The sequence below is a fragment of the Sminthopsis crassicaudata genome, chromosome 5 (genome assembly GCF_048593235.1).
Source record: "Sminthopsis crassicaudata isolate SCR6 chromosome 5, ASM4859323v1, whole genome shotgun sequence".
NCBI lineage: Eukaryota > Metazoa > Chordata > Mammalia > Dasyuromorphia > Dasyuridae > Sminthopsis > Sminthopsis crassicaudata.
Genome location: NC_133621.1, coordinates 279,145,260 through 279,161,346, shown reverse-complemented (window position 1 = coordinate 279,161,346; position 16,087 = coordinate 279,145,260). Strand labels below are relative to the sequence as shown.

Below are 16,087 nucleotides of genomic sequence, written 5' to 3'. Positions count from 1 at the left end.
TGACTCACCTGCCAAAGTAAAAAGTTAGGAAGAGGAAAGGCGGAATAGTTAAGTACCCTAACTACAAAGGAGTCTTGGGGTCCAACAATAATCAAGGTAAGACCATTTAGAGATAATGAGTAGCAACTTTTGGTTTTTATTTTACTATGAGAACATTTATTTCTATTATTCTATTCTATTGTTATTTTCATAAACATTTTATTATTATTATTTTATTATCATCCTATGTACTGTGTTTTAAAAAAAAAAATACAAACCACTTTTCTTGTTCACTGTTAACAACTACAGATCACTAGATTTAGATAGAGGAAGACTCAGTTTGAATAATGCCTCAGATATTTCCTAACTATTTCACCCTTAGGCTTGTAAAGTCTGTCTCCTTATCTGTAAAATGGGAACAACAACAACAACAAAAAATACCTATTTCATAGGTCAGTTTTATAGTTCAAATGAGGAAATTGGTAAAGCAATTTATAAACCTTAAAGTCTTTTATAAACATAAGCTATTATTTTTATTATTATCATTTTAAAAGCCCCATCCACATGGAGCTTTCCAGAAAGCCCAAGTCCCTTTTCTCTCTTTTTTCTAAAGGTCTGCTTTGTGATATGACCAGGATGGAAATTTTTATAGTCAGACTTTATTTGTGCGATGGTTTCTACAACTCGAAGGAAGAAGTGCAGCTTGTAAAAGGCATTTGTTTTATTTAGTACATTCTAATCAAAGTTGGATACTTCAGTAACAGCCATGGATAAACATTTTGGGAAAAAGAAAACAGGCACGTTTCCCTCTGTATCTGGAAGTAAATTAAGTCCAAAGTACTCTATTAGGTAGAAGGAAAACAACTGCCGATTCTCTGTAGTCAGATATTTCAAGGATAACAGATATCGATTTGTGTAGCCATTTTCCAAAAAAAAAAAAAAAAAAAAGTGAAAATGGCAACAGGTTACTTCAGCAAGAATAAAACAAATTGTTTTCATCACCATGGTCTCAGTTGCACCTGTGGAGCGTGACATTCTTGTATTTAGCCTTTTTTTTTTTTTTTTTTTTTTTTTTTTTAACAAAAATAAAACATGGAAAATCAAGGTCCATTTGCACCAGTTTGAAATGTTTCTGAAGTAAGGCTCCTTTTTAAAGTAAAGGGCTACAGTACTCTCCTCACAAGATCGCCGGCCATTTGGAGTCAAAAGACAAATACAAGATTTCACGGTCACTTTTGGGGGTTTGGTGAAAGGTATAAAACAGAAGGTAAATACTGACAAGAATGTTCTGTTTAACAAGAACAACAAAAACTCTAAACAAGTACACGAGAATGTGAAATAAAGCCGTCCTAAGCCACCACTTGACCATCAGGCAAATAAGTTGTGAGCAGCTCCAGCTCAGCTTCTCCCTTTACAGTTCTTTTGTGTCAGTTTTGGGCTTTAACACTAACTGGACACCTGGCAACAAATATCCTTGACACCCCGACAGCTAAGAACTCACACACAAAAAAATGACCAGTTTAAAGAGAGTTTTCCCCAAGTCTCAGATGAACAAATGAACCACCAAATACTTTAACAAAAAGGGAGAGAAAGATTCCTTTTAGTGGCAAAGTAAAGTCATTCAGACAAGAATATTGACGGGGATTTTAATATAGTTATCTTGCTCCCATACCCCCAGCCTTCCTTGGACACTTAGTTTGACTGCAGTTGTTCTTACAGGGAAATCCCATTTCTGAGTTGGACACGTAGCTAGCCAGGGCTATGATGATTTGGCTCTCTTTACATAGCTGCATTCGGAGAGATTCTACTTGAGGCATATTTAGAAAAAAGAGAGAAACTTATACCTGATATTGATATTCTTTCAAGTAATCTTTTAGTCTTGTTGGTAAAGGCAATCCCCAGATCTTAGCTGTACATTTGTTTATAGAGAGTCTACAGAGATGTTGAAGTGTTGGAGTGGAAGTATAGAGAGGTTTGGTCAAATAGAGATGCACAGTTCCATTCCGAGGAGTTTCCGAAGCAGTCCTCTTGTCCTTACAAGTTCGGACGTAGTATTCAATTAAATGTACCACGCTGTCAAATTGTTTCAGTCTGGATTTGACGCAGATGATAGAGTCCAATCTAAATTTCCCATCCTGGTATTCTATTCGTAGATTGGTTGGTCCTGCTGAGGTTTTGACAGATATAGTAAGCAAGTAGTCGGAATGAGAACTGTCTCTGATGAGGAAAGTTCCTTCGGGGGCATCTTTTAATTTTTCTTTGGCTTCATTAACAGTCATGCTTCCCCAATACCACCCTGAGGTTGGTGTTTAAGAAGAAAAAAGGAAAAGAGAGGTGAGCAGATATTTGTAACCAGCTATCACGGGAGAGAAATCATAGCTAGTAAAAAGCCTCACTTCTAAGGGAAGTTTGCAAGGGGAAAATATTCCCTTCAGAGGCTGCCAGAACTTCAGTTTGTAAGAACTTTAAGGAAGTTTTGAATCTGTTTGAATTTTAGAGATGCCAAATGAAGATTTTACTCCTCTAAATAAAAGCCTTCCTGTTAATGGACTTTTTCCAAGTTAAAAATGTAAAAAACAAAAACCACAAAACTTTTCAACATTTAAAGTTACTTTTCTTCCTTGAAGACCAACAACAGCTCCTAAAGCTTTTCCTAATCCCTTTTGTGAAGTTAATAAAATTAAAATTTAATGGCACACAGACACCGAGAGTCCAATTTCCAAGACTGGTAATTCTATTGAAGATCTTCCTGCCCTATCATATCATCAGGGAAACATTACACATTATCTGTGCTTTAGGTCTTTGGGGAAAATTCTAAGTTGTTCTATTTTTTTCCCTAAGGAGGATGCTTTAGTTTATTCATATCTTAATTCAAGAAGGCCCAAAGCTCATTTCTTTAAACATATCTCCCCCACAAATTTAGATATAATACATATAATATACATTATTACTATATATTATTTATGTTATTAGATAATATATATATATATCACATACATATATCTATTATACATATTACAAAGAAAGAGTATAGAAGACCACTTCATCATTGCTTCCATTACAGCCACCTTTTGTTTTTTAATAGCCTCAGTGTGCAGCTTCACAGAAAGCTCAGTACTTCCTTACAACATGAGTTTTATTCCTTTGGACTTTGCTTGACTTCACCTCTCATAAAATCTGACAGTAAATCAGGGCAATCTCCCCTTTTTTAATCTGCCTGCACCCAGTTCTGCTCCTTTTTTAGAAATAAACCAGATTTCCTCTGTGGTACACAAAGTTTGGGCTCCATCCCTGCTCCCCTCCCGGCAGTCTGCCTTTTGCAAAGGAAAAGCTGAAGCAGCAGCAGCTGGTTCGGCTGCAGGATTACCTCCCTGTCTGGCCTTCCTTCTCTCCCGGGTGCTGCAAAAGCCTTCCTAGACCTTGGGAGAGAAAGTCTGCAGTCAGCCCCCCTCCTATAGTCAAATTAAATACCTGGGCTCAGCCAGGGGCCAAGGGCTTGAGATATGTTGCAAAATAGTAACAATAATAACAACATACACATATACATATTTTTGCTTTCTCTTTCAGATGCCAAGTGGCCACCGTGAACAGCACTTTACAAAGGGGATAAATTAGGGGGCAAATGGAGGGGATCAAAAGCAGCCCCTGTTGGGGGGCACTAGCTTTCCCTACTTCAGCCTTTCAACTTCATCCGAACCCACCGCGGCCAGACTGCAGACTGTCCATCTTCTGCTCGGCCCATCGGCCCATCTGGGCTGGCTACAGCTCCACCCTAAGAATTCGGCAGCAGCCTGGGAGCTAAAGCTCCAGGGAGAGCCAGTATTTCCCAGTCAGCTCCCGGCCTAGGCACCCGCCAAGGGGGCAGGCAGCCACTGAGAGAGAAGCTGAGCAGACCATTCCTTCCTGCCCAGTTTCAGATTTATTTCTGTCCCCTCCTGGACACCAGATTCCTTAGGGAATAAGGCTATTCTAGGTCGCAGGGATGGCACAAGGCTGCTCTGTTTCTAAGGAATCCCCTTGCCCTGGCCACTGGGCTCTTCCCTAGGACCTAATTCTTCTCTGTCCCTTCCCCAAATCTCCAAAAATCACTGGAAGGAACTTGAGAATCTCAATTTGCAGAGGCTAAAAGGTGGGGGAATTTAGGTGACTTGTCAGAAGTGGAATTTGAACCCAAGCCCTCGAAAACGAGATTGTTTTTTTTTTTTTTTTCCAGATGCACCTTCAAGGAGGCTGGGGGAAGGAGTACATCCTTTTCCAGTGGCTGGAAGCTGCACGATCCCCCCCTCCTCCAAGAAGAGGAGAGGGGGGAGGAGCAGGCTCAAGGTGAAGCTGCCTGTGCCCTTTTACACCTTCACACCTTGGTTTCTCCGGCTGGCCCCGCCTCATTTTCCTGAGATGCCCATGGCTTTGCCCTAAAATTCTCCGAGCTACAGGTCAGGACCCTCGAACCCTGACCCTTCCCATCACTTACCTGCCTGGCTCAATTCCCGCATCGCTGTAGCCAAACGTGCCACTTCCGAGGGCTGCTCCTCCGCTGTACCCGCCGCCCCCCACTGGCTCCGAGTCCCTTCGGCACCATCCACGGTGGATTCGTGGGACCTTAGGGTCATGGGGAAAGGGTCACTGCGACGAAGAAGTTGCCGCCCAAAACGGGGCTCAGAGGAAGACGATGCAGGGTTTGAGTCAGTCCAACCTTGAAATCAAGGGGGTCTTCAAAACACCTCCCCAGAAGAGCGAGCCGGTGGGGACGGCAGAGGAGCCCAGGATCCTGGCGGCACTTCCTCCCCGGTGCGGGGCAGGAAGATGGGGAAGTCCCCCGGCGCACCTTCACTCTCTATTCTCCTGCAATGAGAAAAGCGGGCACGGGACAAAGGGAGAGAGAATCAGGATGAGCCTCGTTCAGTAACGACCCTCCCTGCTACAAACAGCACCTCTAACAGCGGCAGCAGCCACGTTCCACCTCGGCCAAGGTGAGGAGAGGGGCGGGGAAAGATTCGGGAGCCAGAGTGCTCACGGATGAGGCTCGGAGGTGGGGGCCGGGGCAGGCTTTCTAGAGAAGGAGGGGAGTCACCTGCAGCCTCGCTGGGGGTAGATTTCAAGGGCAAGGAAGGAAGGTTCACCACGGGAGAAAAGGGAGCAAGGTTACCAAGGGCCAGTGGTCCGCCAGCCCCCCGCCCCAGAGCAGCATATCGGGGAGTTCGAGGAGGGGAAGGAAGCCGCTACAAACCTGTCCCCAGCCCCGGAGCTCTCTGCAGTCTGCACAACACGGAGTCTTTCGCACTAAGGTGCCGATTATCCCCAGAGAGGGGGAATCGAAGCCCGTGACATTGAAAGGAACGAATGGTCACATCCCTGCCCGAGAGAATTCTTTGGTTCTCTCCCTCCCTCCTCCCTTCTTTCCCTCCTCCTCCTCGGGAGAAGGCGGCCGGTGCTAGTGCAGCCGCCGGCGCTGTCGAGGAATCGACCCTCCCTAACCACATGGGGCTGGGGGACCAGGAGGCACTCCGGGTCGTGTGACCGTGTGCCCTGGAAACTGAAGTGAACGCGGCGCCCTTACCTTGGCCGCCACCTTCCTCCTCCTCCTCCTTCCTCTCCTCCTCCTCCTCTAACCCAGACTGTCTCCCCAGTGGACATGGGGCGGAGGGATAGGAGGGGTGTCTGCCCAAGTTCCCCCCCCCCCCGATGTTTAACAGGCCACGAGATGCCCTCGGAGGTGGCAGGACCGGAGCGTGGCAGTGGTGGTGCTGACGGGGGCTAGAATTCCCTCAGCAAGCGACGGCCAGAAGCCCTAGGGACAGTGTCCTTCCTTTCCGATAGCCCCCCCTTTCCTTCCCTCCAATCTCCCTCCACAGCTTCCCGGGCTTCCCTTTGACTGGTGGGAGGGAAGAAGAGAAGGGGGTGGGGATTAGATAGCTGGGAGAGAGGGAGGGGCAGGAGGTCAGGTTATTAGAAGGATTATTCATTTGAATGATAATTCCGAGTCCGGGGTGGAAAGAGGGAACGCTCCCAGAAGACGTCGGGACGCCAGGAAGGAAAACTGCAAAGTGGGCAGAAGTCCCGGGGGGGAGGGGGGGAGCGGGGGGGAAGGGGGCAGAGAGCTCAGATCCACCCGGTTGCAGAGGAGGCGGTAAAAGCCGGGGAGCGGAGCTCTTCCGTCCCCCCACCCCAGCCCCAGCCTGTCCTCCCTGCGGGAGTCCCCCCACTGATACCTGCCAGCAGCCCCCTTCAGAGGTCCCTCCTCCCGCTGCGGCCGCTGCTCCGGCTGTGCCCCCCAGCCGCCGCCGCTTCTCCGGCCCCCCCCGGAGGGGCTGGGAGTGCCGAGCGCAGGAGTGCAGAGCGCGCACCATCCGCGGCAGCGGCTGCGGGCGCGCGGAGGCACATGCTTCAGAGCTGCCCAGCGCAGCCGGCAGAGACACGGGGCTCGAGGGTTAGGGCGGTCGGAGCCTGGCGCGCGCGGGCAGGGCGCGCGATCTCTAAGGCGCGCGCGCCTCGCTCCTCTCCGACCGCCGCCGAACCCCCAGTCCCGCGCCTTGGCCCCGCCCCTTTCCCTCCCGGGCTCCGCGCTCTCCCCGCCGAGGCGGAGGAAGGGGGCCGCTTTCCAGGAACTTTCCAGGAATCCGCGTCACGTGGCCACAGCCCGGGCTGCCGCGTTAAAGAGGCTCCGGAGCAGCCGCCGCAGCCGCCGCCCCAGCTGGGGAACGCGAAGCGGTCCTACCCGCAGCCCCGACGGTGGGGGAGCCCTGGGCCCTCCTCTCCGCGTCCTTGCACTCTGTTCCCCAACCCGGCCCGGGCGGCCAGCCGAGAAACATCCCGGGGACCTTGCCCGCGAGGCTACAAAACATTTATTCAACCCCCGGGGTTAGCCCAGGCACCGGCACAGAAAGGCAAAGGCCGGCTCCGTCCTCGAGGACGTTATTATACAAAGTGCCACCGCAGGAAGGTCACGGGCACCGCACCGCCCCCTAGAGTTCCAACAGGTGGTTACCGGCGCCCCCAGCCCCTCGGTTCACCGTGGCGTGTGGGCCCCGTTCAGGATGCGGAAGGATGCTCGCCCAGGCGACTTCCTCCTCCGACGGCACCCCCGTCCTCGCCATTTCCGAGCTTATAGTTTCTCCCTGTTCCAACTCCAGGGCCGCTGCCATCCAGGTGAGGAGGCAGAAGATGCTCGGAAATTCGGCTCCTTCCTCCCAGCTCAAGATTGGGGGCGAGGGGTAGGAGGGCGCGCCCCTCCTAAATCCCGCTGAGTTTCCTCTCTTTTCCCTACTTTGGGGTGAAAAGGAGCGGGGAGAACCCGGGGGAAGCCAGCGTGGCTCGGGAGGAGGGCGCCTCGATGTGGGTCCCCTAGAAGACACCACCGCGGGCGAACCCGCATAGAACCGGAGAACCCGAAAGTCCCGCGCCTCCTTAAGCAGCCCCCGCAGCTCCTACAATTCCCTCCCCCGCCATCCTGCTCCGGAGCCCGCCCCTCCCTCCCCCACGCCCCGGGCTCCGCCTTGCTCGCCCCGCCCCATCCAGCTGTGCGGCTGCTCACCTGCGCTCCGGGACTAAGGCTACGCCCGTCCCTACCTAGTCTCCCAGGTGGCCCCCGACGGGACCGACCGGGAGCACCTCTCTTTTCCAGCGAATGGCTGCGAGATCCAGAGGACTGGGGGATCCGAAAGCCGGAACTCCGTCCCACCGCCCTCCACCCCGCTATAGGACGCCCCAGGGCTTCAACTCATTACCTCTCCCCCGCCCCCCCCCGCCCCCGAAGTGTGACCTACTTTAAAAGTGACCTACTTTAAAAAAACAACAACAACAACTAATACTCTCACGGGAAAACCGGATCTAGAATTTAGATAAGCTTTTTTTTTCTTTGAAATATTATTCTGTTGCATCACTTTACTAGAACTTGAAAGGTCAACAGCCACTTTTGGGGATGCTGTAGAGAAGAAGGCTGGAGCGGGAGGAAGAAAGAGGGTGGGGAGAGAGGAGGGATTTGATTAAAGCCCGTGCTTGGTGCCCCCTCTGCTGACGGTTCGAAGATTTGCAGTTGAGGGATTGACTTGGCTGGGAAATCGTGGAATTAAGATTAAGAGACCTAAAATGTCAGCAGTGGTTTACCCTCCCATTTTGGAGATGAAGAAACTAAGATTAAATGATTTGCCCAGAGACACGCCTCTAGCATGTATCTTGACTGAATTTAGGTCCAGGACTGCCACCTTTCTTGTTCTCGGAGTCTCAGGTTTCTCATCTGTAAAATGGGAAGATAAGCATTAGACTAATGTTCACAGGGACAGATCGCAGAAGCCACCCAGTCTAAGCGCCTCGTTTTCCAAATGAGAAACTGAAGCTTTGCCAAAAGTCACAGGCAAGATCTTGCTCTTAGTCCCTTCCCAGGGACTCTGTGCTTTTGTGACTGTGTAGGTTGCCATCAAATGGTGGTGATACGTCCGCCAGCTGCTTCAGCTGGGACCTGGCTGTTCTGGGAATAAACATGTTCTCTCTTCCTATATCCTTGTATTTCATCCTTAAAACCAGAAGATCTTAAGATTGCCTGGGAGCAACACATTCCATCATCATCCCCTAAACCCAAGAAGAACACAAAATAATATTAGAAAAGACAAAATATGATAGAGAGAAAACTGATCTCGAAACCTTGATTTCAAATCTTGCCTTTGTCACAGACTGGCTGTGTCATCTTTTGTTTCCTTTTTTTATTTGTTTATCTTTAAAATGGGACTCAGAACTCTTGCATTAACTATCCACAGTGGAAAAATAAAGTGGATGAAAAGTACATATTGCTCAAATTGTGACATAGGTGAATAAGTAATTCACTATTATCAGACAATAATTAGAATATTTTCTTAGGCAAGTGTTGTCAATGCATAATATGTTAGTCTCAGGAGAACAAACTGGTGACTATTCCATAACAAAAATATCTTTTAAACATCAATCATTTTTTCCATAATGTCTCAGACCATAGAGCGCCAGAATCAATTATGAAGCCCTGTTTGGCTTTGGAAGCCCTTCATAAATATTTTCCCCCACCCCCTTTCCAGTATTCTTACTTCTTATAGGACCACCACTATGTACTAGGTACTCTCCAACAGAGTGACACTGACCTCTTTGCTGTTCCTGAAACAAAACACTCCATCTCTCATCTCTGGGCATTCTCACCAGCTCTGGGGTATCTGCCATGCATGGAATATTCTCTCCTCATTTCCTCCCTAGAGCCACCTTCCAACTCCAGTTAAAAGCTTATTTTCTATAGAACTGTCTAAACCCTTAATTCTAGAGCCTTTTCTCTATTGATTAGTTTCTATTTATCTTTTTTATCTTAACTTGTTTATAAATTTTGTTGTTGTTCACTCATTTTTCACTGACCCTATTTGGGGTTTTCTTGGTAAAATTACTAGAATAGTTTGCAATTTCCTTCCATTGTAAAATAATCATTTACATGTCCTTTCCTTTTTTATAGCATAAACTTCTTAAGAGCAGGGAAAATCTTTTAAATTTCTTTGAACCCCAAGCACTTAGCATGGTACCAGGAAAGTTTTAGGCACATAATAAATGCTTATTGGCTGACCAACAATGAATGAATGAGTTCTGAAGAATTAAATATTGCAGTATGGTAGATGCCCATAGATTTTAGCAAATCATTCCCAATAACTTGCATTGAGGAGTGATATAAAAGATATCAGGAACATGTGTGACCAACTAGAAAAGAACATGGCCAGGCATGTATTAAGAGCAAGGAGTGGCCAGCCCAAGCATTGGACTGATGTCCTTGGAACCTTAAAAGATCCGGAATAAGGGCTCCCAGGTTCATTTATGGGAAAATAGGAAAGCTCCAATGTCTTGGTTTCACAGTGGGATTTAAAAAGATCCATCCTCCTTCCCAGTCTCCATTTCTAAGTAACCTATTTACTACACTCATTAGAGTCTCACCAATATATAGCTTTTTGTAATTCAAATGTCTCTATGGAGACCTATTATGAAGATGGAGCAATCTTAATCCTTCATCCAGGATTTTTAAAAAACCCTAATAATTCTTTTATCTAAAGAACGTTTAAATTTTTTGAAGGCTTCCCTCACAATAATCCTATGAATGCAAAATTCTTTTACAGATCAAACATCTAGTATCTTCCACACTGTAGGCACTTGATAAATGTGTGTAGAACTGATTGAATCTCACTGGTGTGAAAACTCCCTGTGTCAATGTAGAACTTACCTCCTGCACATCTCTTCTATACTTGTATGATTTTCTGTGTCTTCCCATATTTTCCATTCACAATGTATTTACTCAGGGTAGCTAGATGGTGTAATGGATAGAATACTGGCCCTGGAGTTAGAAGGACCTAAGTTCAAATCCAGCCAGATACTTAACTTCCCAGCTGTGTGACCCTGGGCAAGTCACTTAACCCCAATTGCCTTGCCAAAAAAAAAGACTATTTAATATTTTATTTATTATTATTTATTGATTTACCTATTTATTTATTTATTATATATTGCAGGATGGTGCAAAGGGAAATAAGTATGTTACAATAGTACACTGAAGAACTCAAAACATTTTCTTTCTTTTGGGAAATTTTGCTCCAGCTTAATCTGCTATTAACTATATTACTTGTTTCTCATAAATGTCTTTCAGTTTTGTATAATCCCTGCTTACCTTTTGTCTTCCCAATCCATTTCAAAAGGTTATAAAAATGATGGAATTTTTACCAGTTTCGGAATGATCCTGACTGTGATATATTTGTATGAGAAATAGAGATACATATGTCTTAGGTCTGGCTGTTCTCTTACAGCTTAAGAAAGAAAGATGTTTTGGACAGCTAGAAAACAAAGTGTTGGATCAACTCTTCAGTACTCCCCTATAACTGAAGGCTCAGCTCCAATGCCATCTTCTCCACGAAGTCTTTCTTCAACCCACAAAATTCCCAAATGTGGCCAAAACTAGATTAAAATGTAAGTGAAAATATTTAACAAAATAAATAAAAATGCAATACAATATAGACAATGCTAGCTCATGATTTTCCAAATCATTATTAAGCCAACAGGTATCTGTTTCTGTTTTGAGTTTGACAGCACTATTGAAGAAAACTAAAAACAAAAACCAAAAAAGACAAAGATGGAATGAGTGACAATCAACAAATGTTTCCTGATTAATGAATTAGTTAATAATAATAATTAAGTTGAGAATAGTGCTTGTGTCCTTTTATAACTAGATTAGAGTCAACAAGCATTTATTAAACAATACTTGTATGCAGAATAAGATTAAGTGGAAAGAATCATAAGAACAATTTATACTGACAGCATTGCAAAAACTAAAAATTCAGAAAGACTGTAGATCTCTGATCAACCTAGTAATTAACCATGATTTTAAAAGATTAATGATGATGATGAATGCTACCTGTCCACCCACTTCCTCACAGAGAGAAAATGGATTCAATATAGACTATGAAATGATACATTAATGCACATGGACAATACAGAAATTTGTTTTGCATGACTGTGTTTATTTTTTACAAATGTTTTCATTTTTTCTCTTTTCCACCCCCCACACTCCTGGGAGTAGGGAAAAGAAAAAGGCAGGAGGAAGAAAAAACAAAGACATGATTAAATTAATAGAAGCATAAGTAGATAGAAGAATAGATAGATATGAACAGATATAAATGAATGTATAGATATAAATGAAAGGAAAGGATGGATAGATATGAGTGGATAAATATGGATGAATAGATAATAGATGAATGGATATAGATTTTAAAACAGATTTATTAAACACTCACTATGTGCTAAACACTGATTATACAAGTCAAAATTTAGTCTCTGACCTCAGATCATTTTCTTTTTTAAAGAGATGTCACCTACTCTAGCTCATTCACTAACAAATGAGGAAACTGAAGCCCAAAGAAGTTAATTAATTTTTCCTAACTAGCAGACATGGTATTTAAAACCTGAGTTCATATTCTTTCTTTTCATTGTAGCCACCCATAGTTATACCTGCACCAACTTTTCCTCCTCCACCAAAAAGTTAAAAGAATATCTTAGATTTTCTTATGGCATTGTCCACAGAAGTTTATTACAAAGGCCACTGCTATGCCCCCACTTTCTAGCCTAGATGAATTCCTGAAATGTTGTATATAAGTGGTTTCATTTCCCTATAGGCAAGATAGAATTTCAGTACTAAGGGAGTGCTATCAGGTGGGAGAGGGTGTACTAGAAGAATATATCACCCAACTATGTGAGGAGGAGGAAAAAAATAACAAATGATCTTCAATATAGGCAAGAGAAAATTCATTTAGAAAAAAAATACCACATATTGTGTTCTTGTGATAACTAACATTTGCATTATTCTTTGAGACTTGCAGAGAGCTTTACAATTCCTTTAAATTCATTGAATCTTCATGGCAACCCTATGGGGCAGCTTCTACATATGTTATCATTTTAACATATGAGGAAACCGAGGCAATATGGAATTAAAATAACTTGCAAGAGAAGAGGAACCTGGTACTCTGAAGATCCTTGGAGAAAATCTTCAACCTTGCCTCAAATGATGGACACTGCCCCAAATCTTTTTTTTTTTTTTTTAATGAATTTAAGTTTTAACTGTTTGAGGGAGGAAATGATGTGGGTTGAGGTCCCTTTAAGATTCCTTTCTGAAAAAAGAAAAAAAATTCCTTTCTGATTCCCAACCCCCCCCCCCCCATGACTGAAGAAGCTAGCACCTTTGATTCACAAATCATGGTCAAAAGCACCCTTTTGAATTCCAATGATATCCTGGCTTTCCCAGCCCCCACCAGATCTGAGCTAACTTGGGCTTTCCCAGCCCCAACCCTAATGATCTGCTCAGGTTTCCCCAATCCCCTTCCTCCTTATTTAAAAACCCATTGAATTCTATTCAATTCTAACCCTGGCTGAAACCAGCCAGGAGCCTGGGACTCCAGCCACCTTCAAGATTATAAAAAGGGGAATCCTGAAAGTCCACTCTTTGCAGGAGCCCCCCAAACATGGTATCCTTCTGGCCATGTGGCCATGTAAGGGTTCCTGTCCATCCGGCGACCAGCTCTGGCCCTGGCATCTTTCTACTTTTACCTTTACTTCCAAACTCCTACAATAAACCTTTTTTAACAATTTAGGTTTTCAGGCCTGTAAATTCCTTTACAGGGGACTCTGCGCCATCATTAGACTGCATTTAACTATGTATCCTTGCGCCAAACCAAAAGGGGTTACTCCTTACCTAATTCTCATCACAAGGAAGCCATGTGAAGTAGAAACTGGCCTGATTTTGGAGCCAGACCACCTTATTTGAAGCGTGGCTTTTATCACCTGCAAGACCTGAGACAAATCATTTTGGGTCTTTGAGCCTCAGTTTCCTCATCTGTAAAATGGAGGTAATAATAGCACTTGCCTTCCAGCATTATTATGAAGATCAAATGAGGTAATATTTGAGGAGAGAGCAAGCACTGTATAAACCTTAAAATGCCATAGAGATGCTATTGCATTCTGTGTTCTGTAAAAATTCTCTGCTCTGTGATGAAAAGGATTTAATAGTTATGATAGATATGAACACATATATGCTTGTTGTATACCTGACATTGTCTGGACCCACAGAGCTAGGGGAATTTGCTCCTCCCATTCTTCCTACTCCTCCCTACCCTGATCCAGTATTAAGAAGTAGTGTAGAGCTAGGGGAATCTGTCCTTATTGCAAGAATTAAACTGTCTTCACATTCAGTTCATTAATTCCCCCATCCCTAAACCCCAGTGATACTTTTATTTCTAGTCTTACACCTAGGACCTCCCCAGAAAAGGAGGAATAAAAAAGAAATTCAGTGAACAATATAAATCAGGTAGGAGACAGTTAATTTCCTAAACACACACACACACACACACACACACACACACACACACAGCTAAAGATAAAAGATGAGCATTGTTAAGAAAACAAGATCCAGGAATTTAACTTATAAATACTGTCTGGAAGACTACTTGAATTTCATTAAAATGTAAAGTAATTTGCTAATGGTAGACTAGATCAGGTCTTCTTAGACTTTTCTCACTTGTGATTCCTTTTCATCCAAGAAATTTTTACATGATCCCAGATATAGAGGTAAATAAAACAGGTATGCAAAGCAAACATTTACTGATAATAAATCATAATTTCATGACCCCTACATTCAGTTACAAGACCCCATAAGGGGTTGAAAAAAAAAAAACAGTTTAATTAGCTAGATGACCTCTTCAATCTCTCTCAGCTTTACACAGAACCTTCTGATAATTAGACAGTATCAGAAAAACCTAGATGTAGATTAGAGAGAAGAAAGATTAGAGGCAAAAGGACCCTTTAAGAATGCACAGGCCAGCTGACAAGTAATGACAGCTTGAACTAAGATAGTGGCAACATGAGCAGAAAAAAAGGGCTGAAGTTTTGTAGAGACAAAATGGACAGTACTTAGTTATTGGTTGATTGTATTTTCCAGGGTGGATGATGATGAGGGAAGTGGAGAGGAAATAAGAATCAAAGGTCATTGGAGGATGACAGCATAATTAATATAAATAGAGAAATTTTGGGAATTTATTAAGGAGGAGGGAGAGAAGATAATCAATTCTATTTTCGACATGTTGCATTTGAGGAACAGTTGGAGCTGTCCAGCAGACAGTTGGAGAAATGTAAGACTAGAGTTGAGGGAGATATTAGTGATGGATATTTAAAGAATTGTCTGTGTACAACAGACAACTATTAGTTCAAAATAGAAAAGTGGATAAAATCACTAAAGGGAAGAATTCGAAAAGAAAAAAAGTCCAAATGTGAAGTGGAAACTGATCTAATTTTGGAGTCAGACTACTTTGGTTCAAACCTGATTTTGTCACCTGTGAGATCTGAGACAAATTATTTTAGGTCTTTGGGCCTTAGTTTCCTTATCTGTAAAATGATTGGAAGAGCTGATTGATAAAGCTTATCAATAAATCACTAAAGAGAAAAGAAAAGGGATGATAAACCAGTAAGGAAAAGTAAAAATGGAGAGGTCAAGACAAGTAAGAAGAGATCTAGAAGAAAATGATACCGCCCAAACCAAGAGAGATGAGTATATCTTAACAGAAGGAATGATCATCAGGGTTGAATGCTTCTCAATCATTAAGTGGGACTAGAACTGATTGCTCTCCAAGGAGCAATGACCCATAATACCCACATTAGCTTTCATTTTTTTCTCTCTTAGCCTCTCTGTTAATTAGTTAATGATCTATAAAGTACTTCAGGACCCAAGGGAAGCTGTGATATTTAATTAATACTGCTAGGAGTCCTCCTTTTTTTTCAAGAAAGTTCACATTTTAATAATTTCTCATGGAGTATCCATCCATTTCAAAACATTGATTGAATATCTTCTATATGCCAAGGGCTGTGATAGGTGCTTGGGTAATAAGGACAAATCCTTAGGCAGCTTATATCCTATTAGGAGAAAATGTCTTGCACACAGATAAATAAATACAAAATACATATCAAGTAAATGCAAAAAATTAATAGAGGTGGAGGGCACTTGAGGAGATCAGGATAGACACCAGGGAAGATTCTGGTATTAGGTCTGAATCTCTAAAGTAGCTAGGAAACTGAGGAGGCAGAGGTGAGGGGACAAAGCATTCCAGACATAATGGGACAGTCTGTGCAAAGACCCAGAGATGAGATTTGGAATGGCAACCAGACCATTTTGGCTGATGCATCATGGAGAATTAAGCCTGGAAAGATGGGCTGGACCAAGAGGATTAAATGTCAAACAGAAGAAAATCCTATTTTATCCTAGTGACAATAAGGAGCTACAAAAGCTTCTAGATCAGGGGAAATAATGTGGATACATTTGCAGATTCTTCTAAGGCTCAAAGGATAGCCACTGTGTCCCACTAAAACTCTGAAAGTAAATAATTGACAAAAAAAAAAAAAAAACAAAACCCAAAACCCTTCAATCGTTATTATAATTGATTCTAACATTTACATAACAGTAGATATTGAAGTACACAGGCCATCATCCCAACCTTTACATTGTACTCACTGACCTTTCAGATGACAGCTGATACCATTAATAGACCTGTACTTGGGGCAGTTTTGAATCATGGTTAGGTTTCAAGGGAAG

At 43.5% G+C, this 16,087-nt stretch overlaps 1 protein-coding gene across 2 annotated transcripts; it reads right to left on the bottom strand.

Annotated features, from left to right (window-relative positions):
* Positions 1-622: 622 nt before the first annotated feature.
* Positions 623-6,504, bottom strand: SOCS2 (suppressor of cytokine signaling 2). 2 transcript variants are annotated; one of them, XM_074271184.1, is made up of 3 exons: positions 6,189-6,504; positions 4,451-4,821; positions 623-2,275 (listed from the first exon to the last, which is right to left on the bottom strand). In XM_074271184.1, exons 2-3 carry the CDS (start codon positions 4,587-4,589, stop codon positions 1,818-1,820), a joined length of 597 nt encoding a protein of 198 aa, XP_074127285.1. In that variant the 5' UTR covers positions 4,590-4,821; positions 6,189-6,504; the 3' UTR covers positions 623-1,817. The 2 variants fall into 2 exon arrangements, with proteins under 2 accessions (XP_074127285.1, XP_074127286.1); XM_074271185.1 differs by lacking the exon at positions 6,189-6,504 and having other exon boundaries at positions 4,451-4,832.
* Between the last annotated feature and the right edge of the window lie 9,583 nt (positions 6,505-16,087).

Bases quoted from the DNA above. Each gene is read 5' to 3' on its own strand.
- SOCS2 (XM_074271184.1), bottom strand. From the start codon at position 4,589: ATGACCCTAAGGTCCCACGAATCCACCGTGGATGGTGCCGAAGGGACT. The intron at 2,276-4,450 runs GTAAGTGATGGG...CACCAACCTCAG, and splicing joins GCGGGAATTGAGCCAGGCAG to GGTGGTATTGGGGAAGCATG.